This window comes from Nesoenas mayeri (genome assembly GCF_963082525.1).
Source record: "Nesoenas mayeri genome assembly, chromosome: 5".
NCBI classification, from domain to species: domain Eukaryota; kingdom Metazoa; phylum Chordata; class Aves; order Columbiformes; family Columbidae; genus Nesoenas; species Nesoenas mayeri.
Window position 1 is genome coordinate 56,303,149 of NC_137548.1, and position 22,740 is coordinate 56,325,888.

Consider the following 22,740-nt stretch of genomic DNA (forward strand, 5'->3'; position numbering starts at 1 on the left):
AACATCAGAGTTATCTTGTGGACAGACTCATTGAGTAGAAATTAAAAAAGCTGGGCTCCCCTCTTTGCTTTCCTATCAACATTCTGACAAATTTTATCACCTCCTGCCTTCCTTCTTTCCTGTTAAACTTTGTTTCTCCCCTCTGCTTGGCATATGAAGTGACACTTTCCTACTTTCATACTGTGCATTGTGCACAGCATTCTGATCTTGACTGGACCCTCCAGATGCTACAGTAACACATGTAGTGGAGAAAGGCAAAAATCTAAGTTTTTCAAAGCAATCCTGAAAAAAGTTATGAAGGCTAAATAGCAAAGGGAGAAAGAAAATGAGTGGTTATTTCTACCACCATAAGTTGCTTTTCAATGAGGGACAGTAGCAGAAGTGTGAAAAATGTCTGAGCTAGAACAGTCTCATTAAAATATAAAATCCAAAGCAATTGGATTCCAACACCTGAAAAAGACAAGAGTTCAGAAGGGTTCTTCAAAATACTGAGTGAGGTGAGGAAACAACCACAGCCCAGTTTCCTAGTGAAAGTGAAGGTGAGTGGGTTAGGAGCCTCACAGATTGTTCATTCCTTGGAAATAAATCATTAGTGAAGACTTTTCACCTTACTGCTGTCCACAGCAACTCTGGTAATCTCAGATGTAAAAGAGGAGCAAGGGAGAGAGCAAATCTTGCTGATAAGAGCCTCATTCCACCTGTGTTAATCTCCATCTTCAGAAGGGAGTGGGTGAGAAGAATTACACACATTGGAGGATAGAACCAAGTGGTTTTCATGGGGACTGAGAGAGTATTACAAATGATGACAAGAAGAGAAGGTAGAAAAAAGTTCTCTTATTTTCTCTTCTTCTTAGTGAGTAGAATGGAACAGCACATCTATTTATTCCTCTTCATTTAGTGAGAGCAGGGTTTGGGTCACTGTCAGTGAAACTTTGGAACAAATGAGTTATACATGATTAATAAGGGTATGCAGGCTTCACATTCTACAGTGCAATAAAAACTGAACAATTATGTTTTCCAGGAAAAAAAGCATCATTCTTGTATCATTGCACAAAAATAAGTCAATTATCACTCCTTAATTATTTATTTAGCACTAATAAACTCTCATTGACCATGAAAGGAACCTGGGAAACAGCTAACAGGAGCGAAAAACATAGTGAACACCATTGTTTTGCAATAATACAACCCAGGTTCAATGAATTAGCCTCTGGCACCAAATATAAATGAATGGGTATTTTATGTGAGTACAATATTTTGCATTAAAAAACAATTAAAGGATAAGTGGAACTAGGTTTTGTCCTGCTATAATGCTTTATGATACCTCACAGTAGAGCAAGCAAATTGGATGTGAAAATGTATCCGAAATGGAAGCAAGGAAATATTTCATAATATTAAGTCTGTTATAGTCACCAGCTAAAGAAACTTGCTTCATTTAAACTACTGTGGGATAACAGAACTTCCTCACAAAAGGGAAATACATGTCTGATGCACAAAATTTAAAAAAAAAAAAAAAAAAAAAAAAAATGCTTATTCATTGAATATTCTCCTTTACTTTCTCTCTTTCAGTCTTTATTACGAGAGTAAAGTGTTCAGAGGAAGGAAAAAAAGCCCTCTGTGGATTTGTCAAGTGTCTGATTAACAGTTCTTTCCTGCTGCCATCATATAACCAGAAAATAATATAATTGACTTCACCATGTAGAGAAGCAAATGCAGGTAGATCCCAGTTTTCTATCTGATTTCCATGTTCTACTGTTTTCCAGAGTGCAAAAATAAGTCAATGTAGTTTTATTAAAGGATTGCCATCACTGCCTAAAATTTTCAAGGCACATGTTCAACAGTTTCTCAAATTCTATCAGTTCTCAAGCAGAATGGATTTTTCTATAACAGCCACTGATATATTAAAAAAAAAAAAAAAAAACAAAAAGGCAGGAAGCTCAGAGATAAATTGGCACACTGACTACAAGCAAAAGGCTGTGCAAGTCAGATTCCATCCCTCACTTGACACTCATTTCTGGAAGGACTCAAACAATACCCTCACATCCAGATCCTAAACCTGAAAACATTTGAAACAGGAATGAAACTGTGCACTTTGGGGCATCTCTAACTTGAAGAGAAATAGAGATTCTCTCTCCGGTGTCCCTTTCTCCTAAAAGTTTCACTTGAGTAAATTCATTATTAGACTGGAGATTATCCATGAAAAACAAAGCAACTGAAGCTTCCTCCTGAAATTAGAAGACAGGAACAAATCTACACAATTCCTGTTTTGGGAAAGATACAGCATTTATTTTCAATATATTCCAGAAATTAATAATTTTAATAGGTGTACTCTTCAAAAGGCACTAACAGATACTTCTGTTCTCTGTTATCAATAAAACACACATTAAGCACCCCATACACACCAAACTAAACAGGCCAATTCCCCCACTTTCCTACTTCTCATTACTGCTAGACACTAAAGCTGAAGACAACCCCTTTCCAGTAGACAGCTAAAAACAAATGTCAATTAACCTATTTAAGGCTAGTCAAAAAACAAGCATTAGAAACAGTGTGATAGAATATGCAAGAGTGACAGATGCATCCCCTCACCCCCTCAAACCAGCAGCAGTTTGGTACAGGCACCAGAGGAGGTAAAAGCCTAAGCTGCAGCTGGACCAAGAACTCCTTTTAGGAAACCCACAAAGAAGCAGAACAACACAGTCAACACCGGTAAGTTGTGGGTGCAAGAAGTCTCATGCATACCTTTCCCACTGTGTGCAATTTGACTACAAGCCAATCACTTTATTCAACAAATACAACAGCCTGGGTGAGCCCACTTGGAGCTCTCTCTGCTAGACAAGCATGGCTTGAGGGCGATAATCTTTTACTAATCACAGATCACTGGATGAGCCCAATTTAGGTTTATATTAATCATTTAGCATAAGTAAGTGCATTTCAAATAGAAGAAATAACTTAGAATTATACGGTAGTGTGATTTTTAATACACTGTCTGCTTTATGTTACTTAGTAAGGTAAATTTGCCAAAATCTTAAACCATATTTTGTAAAATTCTGCTCATATTTACCAAATTTGTATCTACTTAGTGAAAACAAAGCAGCTACAAACCACTAATGACACCTGAAAGATAAGACCTGTTTTGCACCTTATTGAGCAAAACAGAATTCATTCAGACAGAAAACACTTTCAAGGCCAGTACAAAGTGCCTACAGACTGTCACCAATTTCTACAGCTAAAAAAAAAAAAAAAAACAAGGGCCTGTCTGAAGACAGTGAAAGAATCCAAGAACAAGCAAGAAAACCCCAGACTCAAACATTACTATTGGATTGAATCATCACGTGAGGGGCAGGTAAATAGTCTGTCAGGGTATAATTACCCAGGGACTTCTATGCTCGGCTCAGCACCCAGCTCAAGCTGACACTGCTGCTCTACTGCTCCATTATATTATTTCTTTTTATGAACTTTGACTGAGAGTTTGTTTTGAGAGACCTACAATCCCATCCTCATCGCCAATGAACTTTAATGCCTGAGAGCTTTCTCTGAGAGCCTGAGGATCCATAGTTCAGAGTGGCCTTGCACCAGACCCCTAAAGGAGAGGTAAGCAGGGTCAGATGCTGAATAATGACACTTTGAAATCCTAGCCAAGCGATATAAAGAATCGAGTGTGCACATACAATCCTTTGGCCATAAACATGTATAATCCCTTATCCTCTATGTTTCTTAGACATGAACCATTGACCAAGTCTGGGACTAAGTTTGGATCCAGCTTCACCTAGACTCCTCTCTGAGAGTGAGTTTAGAAAGCAAGGGAGTCCATTCTAAACCTTCTGACTCAACAGGAGCACGTCTATCTAGCCTTTTGCATCTCCTGTCCAAATATAAGTCACTCTAAAACAACTCTCACCTGATTCTCCTTGGCATATTTCCTCCATACAGTAAGAGTGAACCTTGCCATTGAACTCTGTTGAGTCTTGTTTCTCTTTAGGTGATATAACTACTGCTCTGTGACAAGCAAGACTCTAAACCACTCATCCACAACAAGTGAAATAATAATAGCCTGCCATGATTTCCCACCTTGAAATTCAATTCTCTATGTAGAAGTAGCACTAAAAAAGAAAAAAGAAAACAAACAAACCACTACATAATGCACTTCTATAATTGAATCTGTAAAACATTAAATATCTTCTGTCTATATTTTGCCAGATGTGTACTATCCTGTTTCTCCAAAAATAAAACAGGGTCTTATATTAATTTTTGCTCCAAAACTTATTACTTTTTTACATGTATAGCTGCCTGGACACTATTTAAATTGACTTTTTCAATGAATTGTAACTAGGAGTTATTTTTAGAGTAGGGCTTATATTTCAAACATCCTCAAAAATCCATAAAACTCATGCTAGGGCTTATTTTTGGGGAAATAGGGTAACGACAGAAGTTGTGTGCTTATGTCTTTGCTTTTCTCTTTCCTCCTCACCTTTTCCCACCACCTCAACCCCCAGACGTCTGACCTGAATTCAGAAGCTTTGAAGACCTGAGATGCTCCAGACTGCACTATTCAAGTCTAAATGTGATAGCAAGGCTTTGAAGAGCAATACTGACAGAAGTGTCACTGGTCCTACTGAGACTGCAAAGGGATGGTGCAGTATCCTCTTCTTGTATTCAGGGAATGCCACCTTTGTCACGCTGTGCCCTTGATCTGTTAAACATATAGCTGGATTTTTCAGCTTACCTTACTGGAGCTAGTCATTCCTGTACCTCACAGATACCTGGAAAGATGGCTGGTGGTAATAGGAGTGAAACTATGACATGGCATATGCCAATTAGGTCATTATCTTTCTTTCGTCCACATTGTATGAATATACTTACCTCTAGAAACACACACAGATCTAATCAAATACCATGACACTTCATATGAAAAAAGTAACTGCTAGATCCATGAGACTATAGACCAAATCTCAAAATGCTGTTTGACACATCAGACCTGATATTGGCTGGCCATTTCCTGAGTATGTATCTTTCCTTCTTTTTTTCCTTCTCCCCCAACTGCTTTTTTTTTGGGGAGTGGAGGGGGACGGGGGAAGGGGGAAGGGTTCAGATCAGTTTTTATGTACCAGAGTTCCAGTCACAATGAGGACTCAGGACTCCACATACATGAAACCCATGCTAGTCAAACACCCAGCACCTGTGGCTTAATAACAGGCCAAGTATCTCCTGACTCAGACCACAGTGTGATTGCTTTAACACATTATAACTTCATATTCCACTTTCTGGCTTTTTGCTGTTCTAACGTTAGTCTCATGCAATAGGTTCTGTTGGAATCATTGACCTATCAATACATATATAAAGTTTATCCAGAAAGATATTAGGGCATTTATACTGAGCTTGGACTCAAGTCACCATTTCAAGAGATATTTTTAGGAAACAAGCTATCTGGGAGAAGGGGGATCTTCCTGTGCTGGTTTCCAATACTTGAATGGAACAGACAAGAAACACAATCTTTATGCAAAGGTAAAACAAATAAATATGAAATATTCAAATAGAGGAACCATTTCTCAGCCAACTGTACTCAGTGTTCCTGTCAATCTGGTTTACGTCAGCTTTGAGAAAAAAATACGCAAAGACTTGATAAACAGTCCTACAACACCTATTTTCTTTCATTTTGTTCACAGACCTAACCTGTTGTGAAATAATCATCTTACACCTGCACACAGGATTCTACCTTCATATTTCTTGAGAGAACTACAGAAGAGAGGTTCCTAAAACAATTCTCTAGGTCAGGGATGTCAAACTCATTTTCATTGGTGAAATTTTCATTTCCACATTTGTACATTAATGTAACTACTCCTACATTTATACAATCCTAAAATTGCATTTGGCCCTTTGAAGACAACCGCAATACTGACATGTCCTCAGTGAAAAGGAGTTTGACACCTCTGCTCTAGGCCATGCTAAATAATCTCTGGGTCACACTACTATTAGCTAGGATATCCTTTGACCACATCTTCACCAGTGTGCAGCCCAGTGTACCACTTGCCTGCCCCTTGCGCAGGTAACTAATAGTGACAGCATTCCAGGCACAGCAGCTTCACAGGCACACACACAGACACACATACCAAATAACAGCACTTTGCTGCCTATTAACAAAAGGTTCAACTATATCTGACATAAAAGAATGTGTGAAATCTGAACATGTCTTCTCTTATGTAACTATAATAAATTAGCTAATCTGTCCCACATTTGTCTGCTTGAAGTAGTAAAACTTGTCCTAACAAGCTGCAGGTCTGTATACAGACCTCTGATGATAATGGGCTATTTTCACTGTTAAAGCTCTTTGAGATATAAAACATAACTAAGCTCACTTCTGCTTACTTCAAGACCTAATTTGGGAAGTGGTACTGCTGTATTCCAACACAAGAATGGTTGGAGGCTATATATATTTTTTCAAATAACGCTAAGGTTAATATACCTGCAGAAAGCATTTATGATTCCTGTATTATGTTTGTGGAATATTACACTTGTTCCACCTTATCAGTTTTACCTTTCCTGATTTATTTAATGATTAAGTAGTAATTTTTGCCAAAGGTGTTTCTTTGGAGGATGAAACAGGTAGTCGGTGGAGAAGAAAATAAAATGGTTAAGGGTGGCTTCACCTATTCTTCATATGGACCTCCATGTAAGCATGCTTGTTAAACAACATGGAAAGAAATACTGGAAAGTTCACAAAGATAATAGGAGAAATGACACTGTTCTCTGCTTATGAACTAAATTTCAGTGTGTGTACGTGTGTGCTTGTGGGAGAAACAGGGGAAAGCCTTTGGGCAGTTCTGTTGTTCTTTTTCAATTAAAATTATTCTCTGAATAGGAGAAATGGCTTAAACACTTATCTACCATTATAAAGATAATAATAAAGCTTTATTACTCCAGTTTCTCACCTCATGAAGACATGGGGCCTGATTCATCCTGCCTGGCACTAACAAAGGCTGAGTGTGTGTGCAACTGCAGTACAGCTCTGACCCTAGTGCAGTCGAAGCAGCTGTCAGTCTGCTTTACCTCACTTACCACAGTCCTCATAGCACACACAGAGCACTGGTGACTGCTCTGTGTCTACAAACTTCACATGTCATCTTCTGGCACATTTTCTCTTGTTTGCTATGCTGCACTCAACAGTCGTATGAGGCTGGTGTCCTGCTGGCTTAAAGACCCTCGGTGCAGAAGATGTTCAGTGGGCAGGCTGTGAAGGGTTGGTTCATGCAGCCCAAAACAAGAAGCTGGGGCAACTGACAAACAAAGTCTTTGCTTCTCATGTCACAGTAGCCACTTAAATTAAAAATCCAAATTTGTTTTTTTTGGGATCAGTTGAAGAGGTGTGAAAATTGATATCGAGGTTTCAATTTAAATAGTAAAAAATGCTCAATATGAGCATTTACTGAAGGCCTTGCATTAGCAGCAACTGGAACCACAGTAGAACAACGCCGAGTCCAACGCACACTCTGAAATATCTCCCTCTTTTACAGCATGGCAGGTCTGTAGCAATTTGCTCAGTTAGACTGTCTTCACACTTTACCAAGAAAAGGATACTTTTCCAAAATTACTGAGGTCAAATTCTCACCCAGCAGTTGAACCACAGGAAATGTTCAGTGAGATTCCAGTTCTTTTGAGTAGATCAAAATGCTTGGGAGGAAAAAAAAAGTTTAAAAAAATCTGATTTCTTTCCAGGTTGTTCCTGGTACTTTAGCCAAGAGCAATATGATGTTAGAATCTCTACTCAGAAAAAAACAGGAGTGTTCTGATCTAACTACTTCCTGACTCACTCTCACAACATAAGCAGAGCCCTTACTCCTCCGCATCATGGGAAGTTCCAACAGGCTTAAGAAAAGTTTGTTTGCTTTTACATGATTTGGAAAAAATACCTTTATGCCTGAAACACTATTGAGAGATGTTTCTGTCAAAATAATGTAAAAAAAAAAGTTTATTAAGACATTTCCATATTTCTCCATCCTGATTTCCCACTGGGTGCACTGAACTATAAGAAAACTAGCATCCAAATATTGTTACTTGACATTTGGAAGTCTGAGGACTTCAATGATATTCTCAAGACTGGGAACCCAACTTAAACACCTGTGAATAAAAGACTCGTAACTGCTGCAGGCTGGATTCCTGTAATATTCACTAGGTCACTGCCAAGATCTCATCATTTAAGCCTTGCAGACAGACCAGCATTCCAGATTTTATACTGAAAATCTTAGCCTTAGTAATTGGATAGCAGTGAATTAGTTTTGAAGGGGAAAATTTTAAAAAAAGTTCACAAAATAAAGGAAAAATATAACATTTTGCATCAATAGAACAAAACATAGAAAACTCTGATCTTGAATTTTGAAGCCACTGGCACAGAATTCAAGCCTGGTCTATAAGTCAGCCTGTAGACAGCTATGGCTCCCTTCCTTGCAGATCCTAACAAATAAGAATAACAATCTGAACATGTGTCATTAGCTGATATTACTGCTTCTGAATTCCATTATTTTCCTGCCCTTTGCATCCCCCATAGAACAAAAATCAATTCGACCAAAGTTTGGAAACCCAGTCTATAAATATATGTAAGGTATCAATGTAAATAAATATATAAATAAGATAAATAACTAAATTGATAGATAAACAAATTTTAAAAAACAAACAAAAAAGCCCCACACAACAACAATGAGGGGAAGAAACAGAGATAGCTTAGTGGAAGTAGAAGATGGAACTTCATGAGATTCTTTCCAAACCAAATTATTCCTCGATTCTGTGATTTATTTAAATCTCAGAAATCAAAGGTGAATTAGTGAAAAGTCATTGAAACAGTAATTTCACATACTAAAGATCATTCTCTTCACATGTAAACTCTTGCTCCTCAATAGAGATGATACAATTCTAACTCAAATCTAATAAAAATCTAATGATAGTCATGAGTAAAATAAATTTTAAAAGGTAACATTCTGGCTACTTTTTCAAAGCTTCTCAGCTATGCTACAAGGGGAAAGCAGGTAGAAATCTTCTGTGATTAGGATATCTGAGGCTCTCTGGCCAAAAGCTGGCAGAACTCCCAGAGAAGTGGGTCTTGGGAGACAACAGAGGTGGGTAAAAGTTACTGTCTAGTTCTCCCAGTCAGCAGTAAACTTTGTGCTCTGCACTCAGCAGAATATTTTTCAAAATTTAAAATTTAATGGAATATCACACTCTGAATGTTTGTTTCCTGGTTAGGTAGAAACCATATATCTGTAATAATGTAATGTCCATTAGTTCTCAATTTATCTGTTTTTAAACTACTGAAAAGTGAAATTAGCTTATCCTTCTTGCATAAGTAGTATAAAAAATAAATTTTCATTGCTGTACCAAAGTAACTTACATCCTGCACCATGTGTTTTTAATTGAATCTACAAAGTAGGTAAATTCCAAAATCAAACATTTATGTGTGTACAGTCAATACTGAACAGGACTTTTTGCTCTGTAGCACTTCCCAGAAGGTTGCTTTCAACTATCTTGCCATCTCTTGAACAACCTCAGTCTACTTTGATGCCATTTCCTGGTCTTTCCCTTTTCCTTTGATATTTTACTTTCTCAGCTTTCCACTGTTTTTTTCCTGTCTAATCTTTATTCCGAGCTCAGCCCTGCTGCCTTTTTAGACAGTGAAAAAATATTTCCATTTACTTTAGTTGGACAGAATATTATGTTCTTGATGTGGATGTGTTCTATGTTTCCATTGCACCCCTGGAATAACTTCAACCATAAAATATCCATGAAAGGTAAGATACAAAATTCAAATACCTGAAACGTGGTCTAGGCACAGTCAAAACATGAAACATAGCCTAAACATGCAAAAGAAAAAGATTTTTCTTTAAAAATAAGTAAATTAAGGGATATCTATAGTCCTTTAGGCACATTGCCCTAAATAAAATAACATATACATACACACATAGTTCATCACATTCTCTAAAATACTGTAGGGAGCAAAAAGCATCAACTAGCACTACTGATAGTCACATTTCAGCTTTAATACTAAACTCCAGTACGTGTTGCAGTCCACCACTCCAATGCCTCAGGGTTGATACAAGCTCAGAAATCCCATCACTAACAGACACTAGCAAATTTAATGAGACTAGAAATGGGGTCAGACCAGCATATGTCTTAAGATCATTATATTTGTCAGAAAGAGAAAAAAGCAAAAAACCATTTACAAAGTTGTAGCATTGTTCTGCTAGCTTTCTTAAATTTGCTCATTACTGAACAACTGATTACAAGATCCTCCCACCATCCCCAGGCAGCAGAGAACCATGTTAAGAGACACCAGGCAATTAAGTAAGGAAGAAATTCCCAGGAAGGGTGAACTGAAGTGACAAATATTGTACTTAACACAATATCATACCCCATTTCCAATAAATAGCTGAGAATACAAGTAATAGTAAGATCATTAAAATATCCTTAATAAGGTGATTTATTTTATAAAATCAGATTGTGGAAAAACACCTCAGAAATTAGAAAGAAAAAAAGTGTAATTAATCATCATCTGTTATAACCATGGTTGGAAAGAGGGTTTAGTGAACTCACTTGCCAGGTAACACCACTGTGAAAATAATGGCAAAATATAACACACGGAAGGAACAAGCTGTTTTTTGTGAAAAGAAACATACACTTCACATTGACTGAAAGCAGATCCTAGGAGTATTCAACATTACCAACCTGCAACAGTGCAATGATGTACAGCTATCAGGCATAATAAGGTAGATGAGGTTATAACATACCAAGTGCTATAATAAGTATCATTAAAATAGCCACTTGTGGAGATGGACCAACCAAGACTTCCATTGTGTTTCCCCAGCTGAGGTGGAGAAAGGAAAGACACAGAAAGATAAAGTGCTTTGCTTAAGGCCAAGAAGATTAATCAGCAGTATAACCTGGAAGAATGGTGTATAATGCTCAAATCAAACATAAGGCTTCAACAAACTTCAGTGTTCTTTTGAAGACAGATGGCAACACTGTCTTGTCTCACAATAAGACAATAATTCAGTGAATCTACTTTATTGACCATTAGGATCCCTTCATTACTTTGATCTCTGCTTTCGAGTTGCATGAAGAGGTATATTCCCATTAAGGAGAACCACTTAGTTCCTTTCCCCCTTGGTTTGTACGGTGAAGGTGAATATCCCTGAAATGCTTCACTGAAGCTTGCATTTTATACAGGAAAAATATTTTTGATATAATGAACTCAACAGACAGGATTTCATATTTAATTGCCTTCCAGGGCTAACAGGAACAATTCCAGCTACACTACTAACATGATAACAATAAAATTATGGCCTAGCTGTTAAAATGACAGACAACAGATGAATCTTTATTCTTGCCAGCAGAATACTAAATTCAGGTTGCTTGATGTGTGTAAAATTACATAGGAAGTCAAGGTCTCACAATAGTTTTCTAAAACAAATAAATATTAACCCTATATTGTAAATGGAAAAGCAAAGGTACACTCTTTATTGTAATTTATCAAAGTTCAGAAAGACCTGGAGATAAACCAAGTCAAAGATTAGACACTGCAGACTCCCTATTTTCCTTGTAAGCTGTACTGTTTACAGCTAATACTAGTTAACTTTGCCTTCCTGAAGACTCCTTATAACTTGGAAATTCTTCCATGCACAAACTTGCTAACAAATCTGAAATAAAATTTTCTAAGATGCACACCAAAAACTGCAGCCAGTGAAGCAATGTAGTTCTCTGTACTTTTCCCAAGCATGGTTTGAGGCACTTCTGTGCTCTCATGAAGCAGAATAGGAACAAGGATGCAGTTAGTTTCAGGATTCCCTGTCAATGCCAGCTTTACCTTTCCTGGCTCATTGCATCTTACACCCAGGGGACAGCATCTGAGAGCAGTCTCAACCCCTTGAGCACAGCATCACCGCCAGGCACACAGCATTGCTCTGTGACCACACAAGACATGATTGCAAGATACAGGCTTGAGTTCCTCGAGGCACAGCCCTCCGAGTTCCTCCACTCTTAAGTGCAAGTTTGACTTATTTTGGGTGCCACAAGGCATATCAAATTATTGTGGTGGCCTTATCCTGCCATACTCCACTGTTTCTTACTCTGTATTCCTTTTTCCTTCTTAGCCATACAGTTGCTGGGAGAGATTCCTTCTGCACATCCCTTCCCCACAGCTCATACACTGGGTTCAGAAAGAGTACACTTACACTTCAGGCTTCATCTTATTTGAAGCCAGGAAGCTCACATCAACAATACAGAAGCCAAAAACTTGGCTCCTACCAGCTACCCATGGCTGAAACATTATTACATAACAGCATAACATCATTGCACAACTCAATCAAAGGAGTTATTTAACCTTTATGGTAGGTTTTAAGAGGCTTTTCCTTAGCTTTTGTGGTAAATAAGCAAGTTGTCCTGATATTTTACTTAAGATTGTACCAAAACTAAACAGTTTGAGGGGTGTTTTTTTGTCTTTTTTTTTGGTTGGTTGGGGGTTTTTTGGGGGTGGGGGGAGGGAAGAAAGGTCAGGGGCACCTATGGGACACCATCTGTGAACTAGAAGGGAAGACTGTCAATACTGAAATAGCTATAAAGTGTAAATCATTATAATAATACATAGCGAATGCTGAAATAAAATTTTGAGTTAAAGAACTAAGATGACAATATAAATACAATTTCCTTACAATTTAAAAAATCCATTATATTCACATAGCACAGCTAATAGACCCCAAACTTCAAAGAATCCATCTACATTGTTAGAAGACTTCACAAAGCAGACAAGTATCAAACTGCACTAAAAACATTTGGTAGACTAAAAGTAATTAAAGTATTGATGTCAATGTATCGTTCACATTGTTAGATTCACAAAGAGGAAAGAATATTCCCATGTGCAAGACAAAAACTTAAACATAGAAATAACTAGCAAGAATATCTTTTGAAAACAGAGCAGAGGCATCCAACTGGAGTGGTGCAACACGTATAAACCTGATCAACATCTCTTCTGAAATGTGCTACAGAAGAACAAGTATGATGAAAATCTGAATACAAATAAATATAACCGACAACAAACAACATATGAATTATTTGCAAAGGTCTTGCTACTACCAAGGAAAATTTGCAGAGGAACACAAACCATGGAGTCAAAGCCATAAAACAATGGCTAGAAGAGCTACCTACATGGTGTAAAGTTTACAGGATTGCTAATTTGACATCACAATAAAAATTTCATGCAATAGTTGTGAAGGTACAGTCAGAAAGCATCATCTATGTCTGTCTTAACATTCAGGCAAATTTTGTCACTGTTATTTCAAATACATTGTATTGAGGGTCCTTTCTAAAAACAAGACCAAGTCCCAAACGCAAGATACTCATCAGGCAGGTGGAGACTGTTATTTCTCTAGCACACAAAAAGAGAAGCGTCTTTTCTATAGAAGACTCCCACATTTCAAAAATACACATTCTGAAAATAATCAGCTAAATATCTTCTATGATAAAGGCTATACCAGCACTAGCTTGACCACTTCACAGTGCTTGTTTGCCACATACTATGAAACATGCTACTGACCCTGGCAAGTGGGATTCAGGATAAACTCTTAACTGTCTTGATGGATGAAAGATGGTACAGGATAATTTTGAAAAGTTCCCAACTAGCAGCAAGCTACAAATATGAAATACCAACTTTAATAAAAAAGGTCTAGTGCAGCCAATTGAACAGATGGTTTAAATTTGTCAATTTGTTTGCTTTTTAAAGACACTATAACTTTACAATTATTATAATGGACAAACTCAAATTTCCTTCAGGTTAAAAGCCAAAATTCTTCTGTGATTTCTAAAGTTCAACATAAAATATTTTACAGCATAGCTCTGGGAAGTAATATAATATGTTTCTACAGCATGTTATACAACAGAATATAAAGATATAGTGATAAAACTATCAGAAAGAAAGTGTTAAGAAAAACCTTGCATTCTGGCAGACTTGCACACCCCAAAAATGCATATAGTACAAGTGAAGTGCAATTATTTTTACTGCCTGTGAGCTGAACAGCTGACCTATGTTTTAACATCCTGAATATAGGAACAGAGATATTTTACCAGGCATTCAAAGAAAAAAATAAAAATCTGTTGAGTTCATATTCCTCACGAATACCATCAAATGATGGCAAATCAATAGTCACTACTTTACTAACATCATCCTTTGGATCCAGTCAACTAGCATATCTAAAAATCCTTCCCAGAAGGGCCATACAGATACACAAATCTGTTTTAACTGCCACCATGAAAACTTCTGCAAACAACCCGGCTATCAGCTTGGTTATAGGTGGAATATTAATCCCTAAAACCAGAAATGCTTCATAGTAAGACAAGCTCCCTGTTTGCTGAATTGTTATAAGGGTAACTAAGTAAAATGAAAAGAATACAAGGCCATCATATGAGGCATCATTAATGCCTTGAGCTATGCAATAACTGAAATTGCTCCTTATCACCAGAAGGTAACTTTATTGCATTATTGGCAGAGCACCTTCCTTTCTTCTGTAGTACTCTGTTCCTACAGCTTACTGCAAAAAGAGGTTTTTCAAAAAACATTTTCAATTGCCCAGCAAACATTCTGTTCTTGAATGGCTTTTAAAAAGTCATAGTACAATGATTCAAAGCCACATAAGCACACTGAAAATCTTCAGCTCTAGCACTTGTATTACAGATAACATGCATTTTTTTTTTTTCAAGAGTTTCTTACAGTCTTTATCTGAATGCTTTAAAGAGCCACAACATACAAGTTCTTGGCATTGTCCAAATAAAACCGATTGTAGGGAAAGTAGGATTTAAATAATCAGGGCAAGATCTATGTACAGTAAGTAGCCTGTAAAATATAAACAGGAAATACAAATGCTGTTTTCTGCTTTGCACAGAGTGCTTGTCAGACAGGAAGTTCAGTTTGCAGATGCAGGTGGGAAAAGCCAGAAATACAGAACAAGCCCTTGATTATCAGCAGCAGACACCATAGGAAACCATGAAATAGGAAGAATTCGGCAGTTGTAGAAGATGTCTAAAAAGTGTAAGGACATAAACAATTATTGATTAGACAAAGCATTTAAGGTACTTGTACTTAAATATGATTTTATGGGTAATTATGAACCTGAGAACAGTCTTAGAGTGGTGCATACTTTCAAATGTGTTGCTGATTCTTGAAGTCAAGGTGTTATAAAAAAATTAAAGGTGAGGCAAGTCTTGTGAGGACAGGCACTAATAACAGAAGTGGTAACAATATGCTGAAGCTATGCAGATATGAAGTAGAAAGATAACAAGAACTGAGATGGTTAAAAAAAAAGAATAAATGATAAAGAGACAAAAGTGAATAACCTTTATTCAGGTTAATTCACAGAAGTCACCTGAGGGATTCATATCTAAAAAAACAGGTAGATAACCAAACAAGAAATGTTTCAATGAACTGACATTCGATCAAACGACTTGCTGCCCAAGATTCAGTCAAAACCAGAGCTTGAACTTAAAACCAGATAAACAGATGGCACCAAAACCTACAGATTCCCCCCACCTACATAATACAAGGGGAAAGAGATCATTGGCTAGCTGAATAAAAAGGAACACACCTGTGCAATTTTGTCCAACTCACTTTTTAATGACTGGACAACATAATTTCCCTGCCCTCAAACCTAACAACAAAATCATTCAGTATTTGTGAAGTTTTAGACACTCTAGGGATAAAAACACAATAGGTAGGATCCATTATTTTCCTGACAGCCTTATTTGTGGTTCTATTTCTTAAGAACATCTGAACACTATATTAAACATGTTGAAAGGTTCTCCACATGTCTTACACCTCAAACTCAATGCTCTCAAAACACCTCAATTGTACAGAGGCCATATGAAGCTCTAGAAGTAAAATCTGATGTGAATAATCCTTGAAATAAATCAGTTCCTGAACAGGTAGAAATATGGCTTAATTTACAAAGGGTTTTTTACACATACTCCTTACTAGGAATATATTGTCAAGTGTTAGGGATTTTGGATGAGAAACACAGTTTACATTATAAAAAAAAGAAAAAATCCATTATAGATGTCCGTATTTTTCATCTTGTTATATCCATGTGTTCCATAAGTTCTGCATGTTTCTCCTCCTGATTTGGCAAAGATACAAGTAGAATCAATGCAGTTTCTGCAGTATAAAAATTCTTAATTTCTCTTGCTTTTACTTCAAGTCTCAACTTTCAACTTTTGGCAAACATTATCTGTCAACATATCAATTAATCCCAAACATAAATATATTTTTTTCTTCATTTCATAAAGGTTTTAACATAATTTCAATCAATACCTCTTTCACCACTGGGCAAGCAGCAAAGTACTTAGAAGAGTTGTGAAAGACAACATGGTCCCCAGCTCTTCATGGATGGAAGACATTGATCCTTGTTCTCTGGGGATAGTCTTTCAAGTGTTTGCTTTCTGTTTGCTTACTGAAAACCTGCAAGTTATTTTGAATAACTCTCTCTCTCACTGTGGATTCCTTAAATCCTTCAGTATTGCGTTGGGATTTTGAACCTAATCAAAAAATTCTCTCACTGAAGACCTCACTCTTTATCCCCGCCAAGTGATCCCCAGTTCTTCTAGATCTGAAGGGACAAACACATCATAAATTTCCAAATATCAGTTTAATCTCTCTTTTTACATGGATAGGGAAACACAGATGCAGAACAGTATTTTTCTCATAACCAAGCTGAACCTGTCCTCAGATTTTCATACTATGAAATTTGATGTCTCCTCCACTTTAGCTCTCTATACCTCAAGTTACTGTTAATTGAAGGGCCATCATGGTGTGGGCCTTACGCTGGCTCTGTTGCTATATCTCAGCCATGTGGGAACTTCTCACACAGACCCTTCTAAAGCCTTGCTCTTGCTGCACTTCAGAGAAGCACATTCTTCAGCACAAATTCTTACTTCAGAAAGTTTCAAATCTGAACTTAAAGAAACACATTGATTTTTGTGTATGACACTGACAAGCACCAACTCCCAGGTTTTGTTTGCTTTTTTAACTACTTCATTTATTTCATTAAACTTGAGTTTGGGGCAAGATGATTACAATTCTACTTGGACTTAAAAGGCATTTTTTTTTCTTACATTAACCATGTTTTTGCTTCCATTGTCAAGTCATGCATATAATAAGACTTTTTCTAAAGTGAGTTTATGAATCTGTTTCCTTCAGTAATTTCCATCATATCTTACAGAGTGTACAGAACAGACCTAGTCACTATAGCTTGTACAGTTCCTTTCAGGGTGTGCACATGCAGTGAACAGATCTCCAGCTACTACATTAGCTACCATGCAGAAATACAAAATTAGCACTGAAAAACAAACAAACATTCTACTTAAGACAAAAAGTGAGCTGAAATAAACGGAAGAAATTCAGATTTCTTAAGAGCTGAAGTATGCTCTAACACTGATATTCTTAATTCCAAAAGGCATGTTAATTTACATAACAGAATCCCTGAGCAGATCCTCTAGAGCAGTTACCAGAACACCTGCAGATATACAGTACATTTTAAGGAGCAATGCAAGGCTATAAATATGCAAGGCATGACCTCATTCATATTGTTCCTTCATAGAACTCAGATCTCTAGTTCAACAAAATAAGGAAGAAAATAACAAAAGGAGGAAGGACTGTCTACTGGTTAAGAACTGGGAGACAGGAAACCTGGATTCTATTTTTGGCTCTGCCACAGAAGTCCATTATGGCAAACTTTTCCAGATTTGAGGGGTCAAATGAAGCAAGTGATTCTGAGACATGAAATGCTACAAAGGACTTAATCACAAGCATGTACATTTGAAAGACTTGTCTACTTTCTCTGCCTCATCTCTTTCACCTAAAGCAGTGATCAAAATTCTCATTTATATCCCAATGATGATGTAAATTTGCCACAGAAAACATAATAATATTACTAAAACCAGGAAAAATAAATATGGACAACTATTAGATTCATGTTCCTGGTCCTCATACTCAAAGTGTTCACCTTTTATAAGCAAAACTTTAAATAATCAGCATTACCCTTTGTTTGTATGTGAGTTGAAATTATAACCTCCAGCATCATCTCTCATTTTTGAAGTTATAAGGATATTTAGACAATGTATTAAACAGTCCAGTAGTATTGCATTCCTAACAATCAGGAAGTCATATTCTCTCTGTTCTCACCCCATTCTTCATTTTCAAGAGTATCTCCAAGATATATAGCCCAAATTCCAACATCTTTCAGCAAGATGAAGGTATTTTTATTTTGTTGAGGTTTTTTTGGTTTTGTTTGATTGAGTTTGGGTTTGTTTGTGCTTTTTTTTGATGGTGGTGGTGGTGACAGGTTTTTTTTTTTTATCTAATTTCCACAGAAGACCTTCTTTTCTTTCTTTCTTTTTTTTCTTTTTTTTTTTTTTTTTAAAGTATGTCTAATCATACTATATTTCTCACAATTACAATACTGAATTGAACACATAATCCAGGAAGAAAAAACAGCATTCTATTTCACTTTTTGTTATGAGAACCCTTTCTTTAACTGAATGACTTCAGATTCAGCACTCCAAATGTTAAGTTTAGTTTACTACCCAAAGTGGAAAGCACAAGAAACCATGACTACCATGAAAAAACCTGGCTAAATTACAATTTTCACTTGAAGAAAACAAAAAGGCCAATGAACTTTCATTACACAGGAGGGAGGGGGAGAGACAGAAGAGAAACGCATCTTCTTTTACATTGGCTTTGCCATTTGTAACAGCTCACCAGAAATATGGAAAACCAATACCAATAGAAAGATATGAGGAAAGAGTCACAACATTTTTCAAAAGCTATACTAAAGTAAGTCTACTGCAATGTTGAGATACATGCACCTCTAAGGAATATATGCACATTTCACATGATATAGTGAACTGGCTGTCACTGATGGTAACTGATTATTTTTTGTGGTCATGTAAAGTGCTGAAAGTATCACTAATTGTTAGTTCCTAACTCACTGAAACAGAAAATAAAGTTTCTGTAACTATAATTTGTTTGTGGGGTTTATTGTTTGGGTTTTTGTTTGTTTGTGGTTTGGGTTTTTTTGTTTGTGATACAGAATAGTCTTAAATACTGTACCCATAGCAGTCTAGATGTCAATTAGAGAAAGTGGGTCTGACAGTGCGTTAGAAAACCACTAGCACAGTGACTCAATACTCCAGAGACTTCCTGATACAAGCAGCGATTTCCCACAAAATCCAAGGGGAGAGAAGAGTGTAAACAACAGTTTGTTGTTTACAGAGACTTGGTTTAAGGCCCCAATTCTAAATTCCTCATACAGTCAGGATAGCTGTTGACTTTAATGTCTGCTGTGGAAACACTTAGAATCAGTTTGTCTGTGTATCATACATTTTTCCTATGGAGACAGATATTCCTGCCTGTGGATGTATCTGTTTTCACTTCTGAAAGATTCTGACCTAAGCATGAAGCAAGGCATGGATGTGGTGTTACACAAGACTAACCTCAATTGGATTTGCATTACATTTCCCCTCTGACATGACACAACAGCACATGCCTTTAAGTTAATTCAAGTCCCTCTCACAAAAAGCAGGAGCATGAACTGGAATCCTGAGGCTTGGTTACAGGAAAAATAAAGAAAAAATAATCCTTGAATCTTGTTAGTTATTTTGAAACCTGACTTAATCCTCTTAAATTCCCTATAGGATCTGTGTCTGTCCTTTCTCTAACCCAGAGAAACAACTTAATCTCACATAAATTCCATTTCTTTGGAAAAGCTATTATGTTGAGTGGGTTTATAATAAAAAAACAATCAGTGCTTCTCAGTTCTGTGCTGCTGTTGCCTTTGAGTGCTGCATGCATTATTCCTACTGCACATTGCCAGTTGCTAGCATAGGGAGTCTGCAGCCGATTTCCACCATCAACCTGGATCAGCCCTAGACATCCACAGGACCTACTACCTTTGGTTCTGTTTGCAGCTAGTTTTCTGCGAGAATAAGAGGATTCAGTGACCCATTTTGCAACCTAAGTTCTTGGCAAAGCAGTTAGCTTTAACAACTTCATTGATTTTTGATCCAGAATTCAGCTTCTGGAATATGTTAGTTATCACCAAACAGTTAAGCTGAATGTCTGGCAGCTTACCTGACCACTGGGTTAACTTGAGTATTTCCATAGCAAAGTCATTAGTCTGTCTTCACTACTGTGTGCATGTGAAATTATATTATGTGGCTCCATCCCATGGAAGAAAATTAGATTAATAAGTGAGACAGGACACCTCTTTGCTGTTTATACTAGCCCACTCCATGCTTGGCTATTCAGGGCTTCTAGGACTCACTAATTCCTAAAACTAATTTTGGCTGGAATCTGATGAACAGTACCAGTTACCTTGGCACCTGGGATCCCCGAACCATGCTCCTCAACATAGTACTTCTTCCAGAAGACAATATACTCATGACATTATCAAAGCATCTGCTAGAAGACTTGAGCAGGAAAAGGTACAAAAATATCAAATTCTCAATGAAGAAAAGCAGAGCATTTTGAGATTGCGCATCAGCAGCCAGTTAGTTATTGTAAAGAATTACAATTGGACCTGAAGAAAAAAAGACTAGGAGAAAAACTGAAATTGCAATTGCAATACTTTTTATTTCTGATTTAAATTCTGCATTCAACAGTCCCCGATCCCCCTCACCAAAAAAAACAGTTGTGCCACATGTCAAGACTGTAGTTCAATGAGAACATAGAAGGTTGTTGTATTCACTGTTCATTTTTTCTTTTCGTAGAACCTCTATTATGCTAGAAGTGAAACTATACTACACACATACAGATACTAGATGCCAGTCAACAGCCAGATTTTAAAGACCTGTTGATTAGTCAAGTTACCAACATCTCCAGTCCCACCAGAGCATCACAGACTGGAGGGACTGTACTATAACCTTCATATCATTATCATATCATACCTGAAGAAAGTCGAACAGATTTTTTAAAAAATTATATCTATAGTTTTCAGCAGTCTTCAGAGTGCAGTACGTTCAACTTACTTCCATCATGCCAAAGAACTGATCCAGTAAACACAGTCATGTTTCTACTGCAAATACTTTCATCCATGTAAAATGACTGCATATTCACTGTCATGACTTACCAGACTGTGTGTACATGAATTTGCAAACGCCGTGGGAAATGCATCCCAGATTTCCATATTAATTCTCAACATTATATTTGAACATTACATGAGTTTAAAAATGAGTTTGGATCCTCAAAGAAAAGTGCAGCTGCAGCCTTAGAAGCATTTAGTCACACAAGTCTGGATGAAAGAGTGTACTACTTACCGCTGAACAGGTAACGGAAGGGAATCTAAGTGGTCCTCGCCCTTAAAAGCCATATTTATTCTATTCTTATGTGCTCTTCTCCATAGGCTGGAATCTAGAAAGAAAACAAAGAGTTGTTTAGTAAATATAGGGAAATTCAGGCCTTTTCAGTTCAGGGTGTCATGGCATTCTCCTCTGATCTGTGGAGCTCACTCATTAAAAACAATTCAAAGGGCTTTTTTTCCTCACATCACCACAGAACTCCAGCAGTTAACCAAAGCCATTAAGTACATTTCATGCCATAAGCACCACAGGGTTTGCATGTTTCTGAACTTCCTGGACTACTGCACAGGTCAGATCTATCTGGGTTGAACAGTTCTGGGTTGATATTGAGGTATTATTTAGCCTCTTTTATTTTGAATTAACTGGAACTCTAGAGGAAACAGACATAGTACAATTGTAATTCTTTAGGTTATTGCAAGAAAGATTGCGAGAGATATGAGGTATGAGCAAGTGTATGCTCATATGAGTTCAGGATCATTTAGTACTGCAACTACAAAAAGGCCCTCGATACCTAAGTTACTGAAGTATTGGATCCTGCCATGATAAACTGTTCCATTTTTCTATCAGTTTGAAATGCTGTGCAAGTCTTTTTCACCCATGTTTTTCCTTTATACCTGGTGACCAAGAGACACATACAAACACTATTGTACTAGAAAGAGTCAAAATAGGAGAAAAAGCCTCCTTGTTCTCACAAAAAGGAGGGGTGCTGTCTCCCTTCCTCTTCTTTTAATTAGCCCCGTCTTACATCAGGGCATTACCTACTATACATCAGTGCATATTCTCAACAAAAGTAAGAGAGGATTTATTCTATCAAAAAAGGTGAAGTCATTCCCACTCATCCCCATGGCTAGAGGAAAACTAATGCAAAATATTTGAAGGAAAATATTGATCTATTACTTATGAAGATCAAAGAGGAGAAGAATTAATTTAGAGGAGAAAACAGGAACAGTGAGGAAATGATGCTTTCTTAGATGCGAGGAAAAATCTTGGGTCAATGGATCTCACTACTGAAGAAAAATACCTTACATAGGAAATTAATGCTATTTGTGTCACCAAGTGAGGAAGAATGTTTTTGATGTAGCCACTTGTGAAATTCTGCCATTTGGTTATTGGCTACATTCTGCAAGCTGAGTCAACCAGCATTTAAGATATTTGCCACTCCAAATTGCTCTTAATTGAGACAGAGTGGTCCTCAGCATCTTTCCTAGCAAACTGATCTCATTGCTAATGCATGTCCTTGTTTTGTTTTTTTTTTTTTTTGCAAGATCTCACAAACGTTGTCCTGAGTACATAAAAGTATTACAACCAATGTAATGCATTCACATGCTGTCTACTGTTAGCACCAGATTGCTTTGGTAATGGTGT

General features: G+C 37.0%; 1 protein-coding gene across 1 annotated transcript in view; it reads right to left on the bottom strand.

Moving 5' to 3' along the window:
* The window catches only part of INSC (INSC spindle orientation adaptor protein), a gene marked incomplete at its 3' end in the record, with an annotated part of 99,683 nt that extends 78,270 nt beyond the window's left edge, over positions 1-21,413 (bottom strand). The window contains exon 1 of the mRNA XM_080345212.1: positions 21,334-21,413. Coding sequence (XP_080201338.1) covers positions 21,334-21,386 — 53 coding nt within the window. The 5' untranslated portion in view covers positions 21,387-21,413. The remainder of the gene's footprint in view (positions 1-21,333) is intronic.
* Between the last annotated feature and the right edge of the window lie 1,327 nt (positions 21,414-22,740).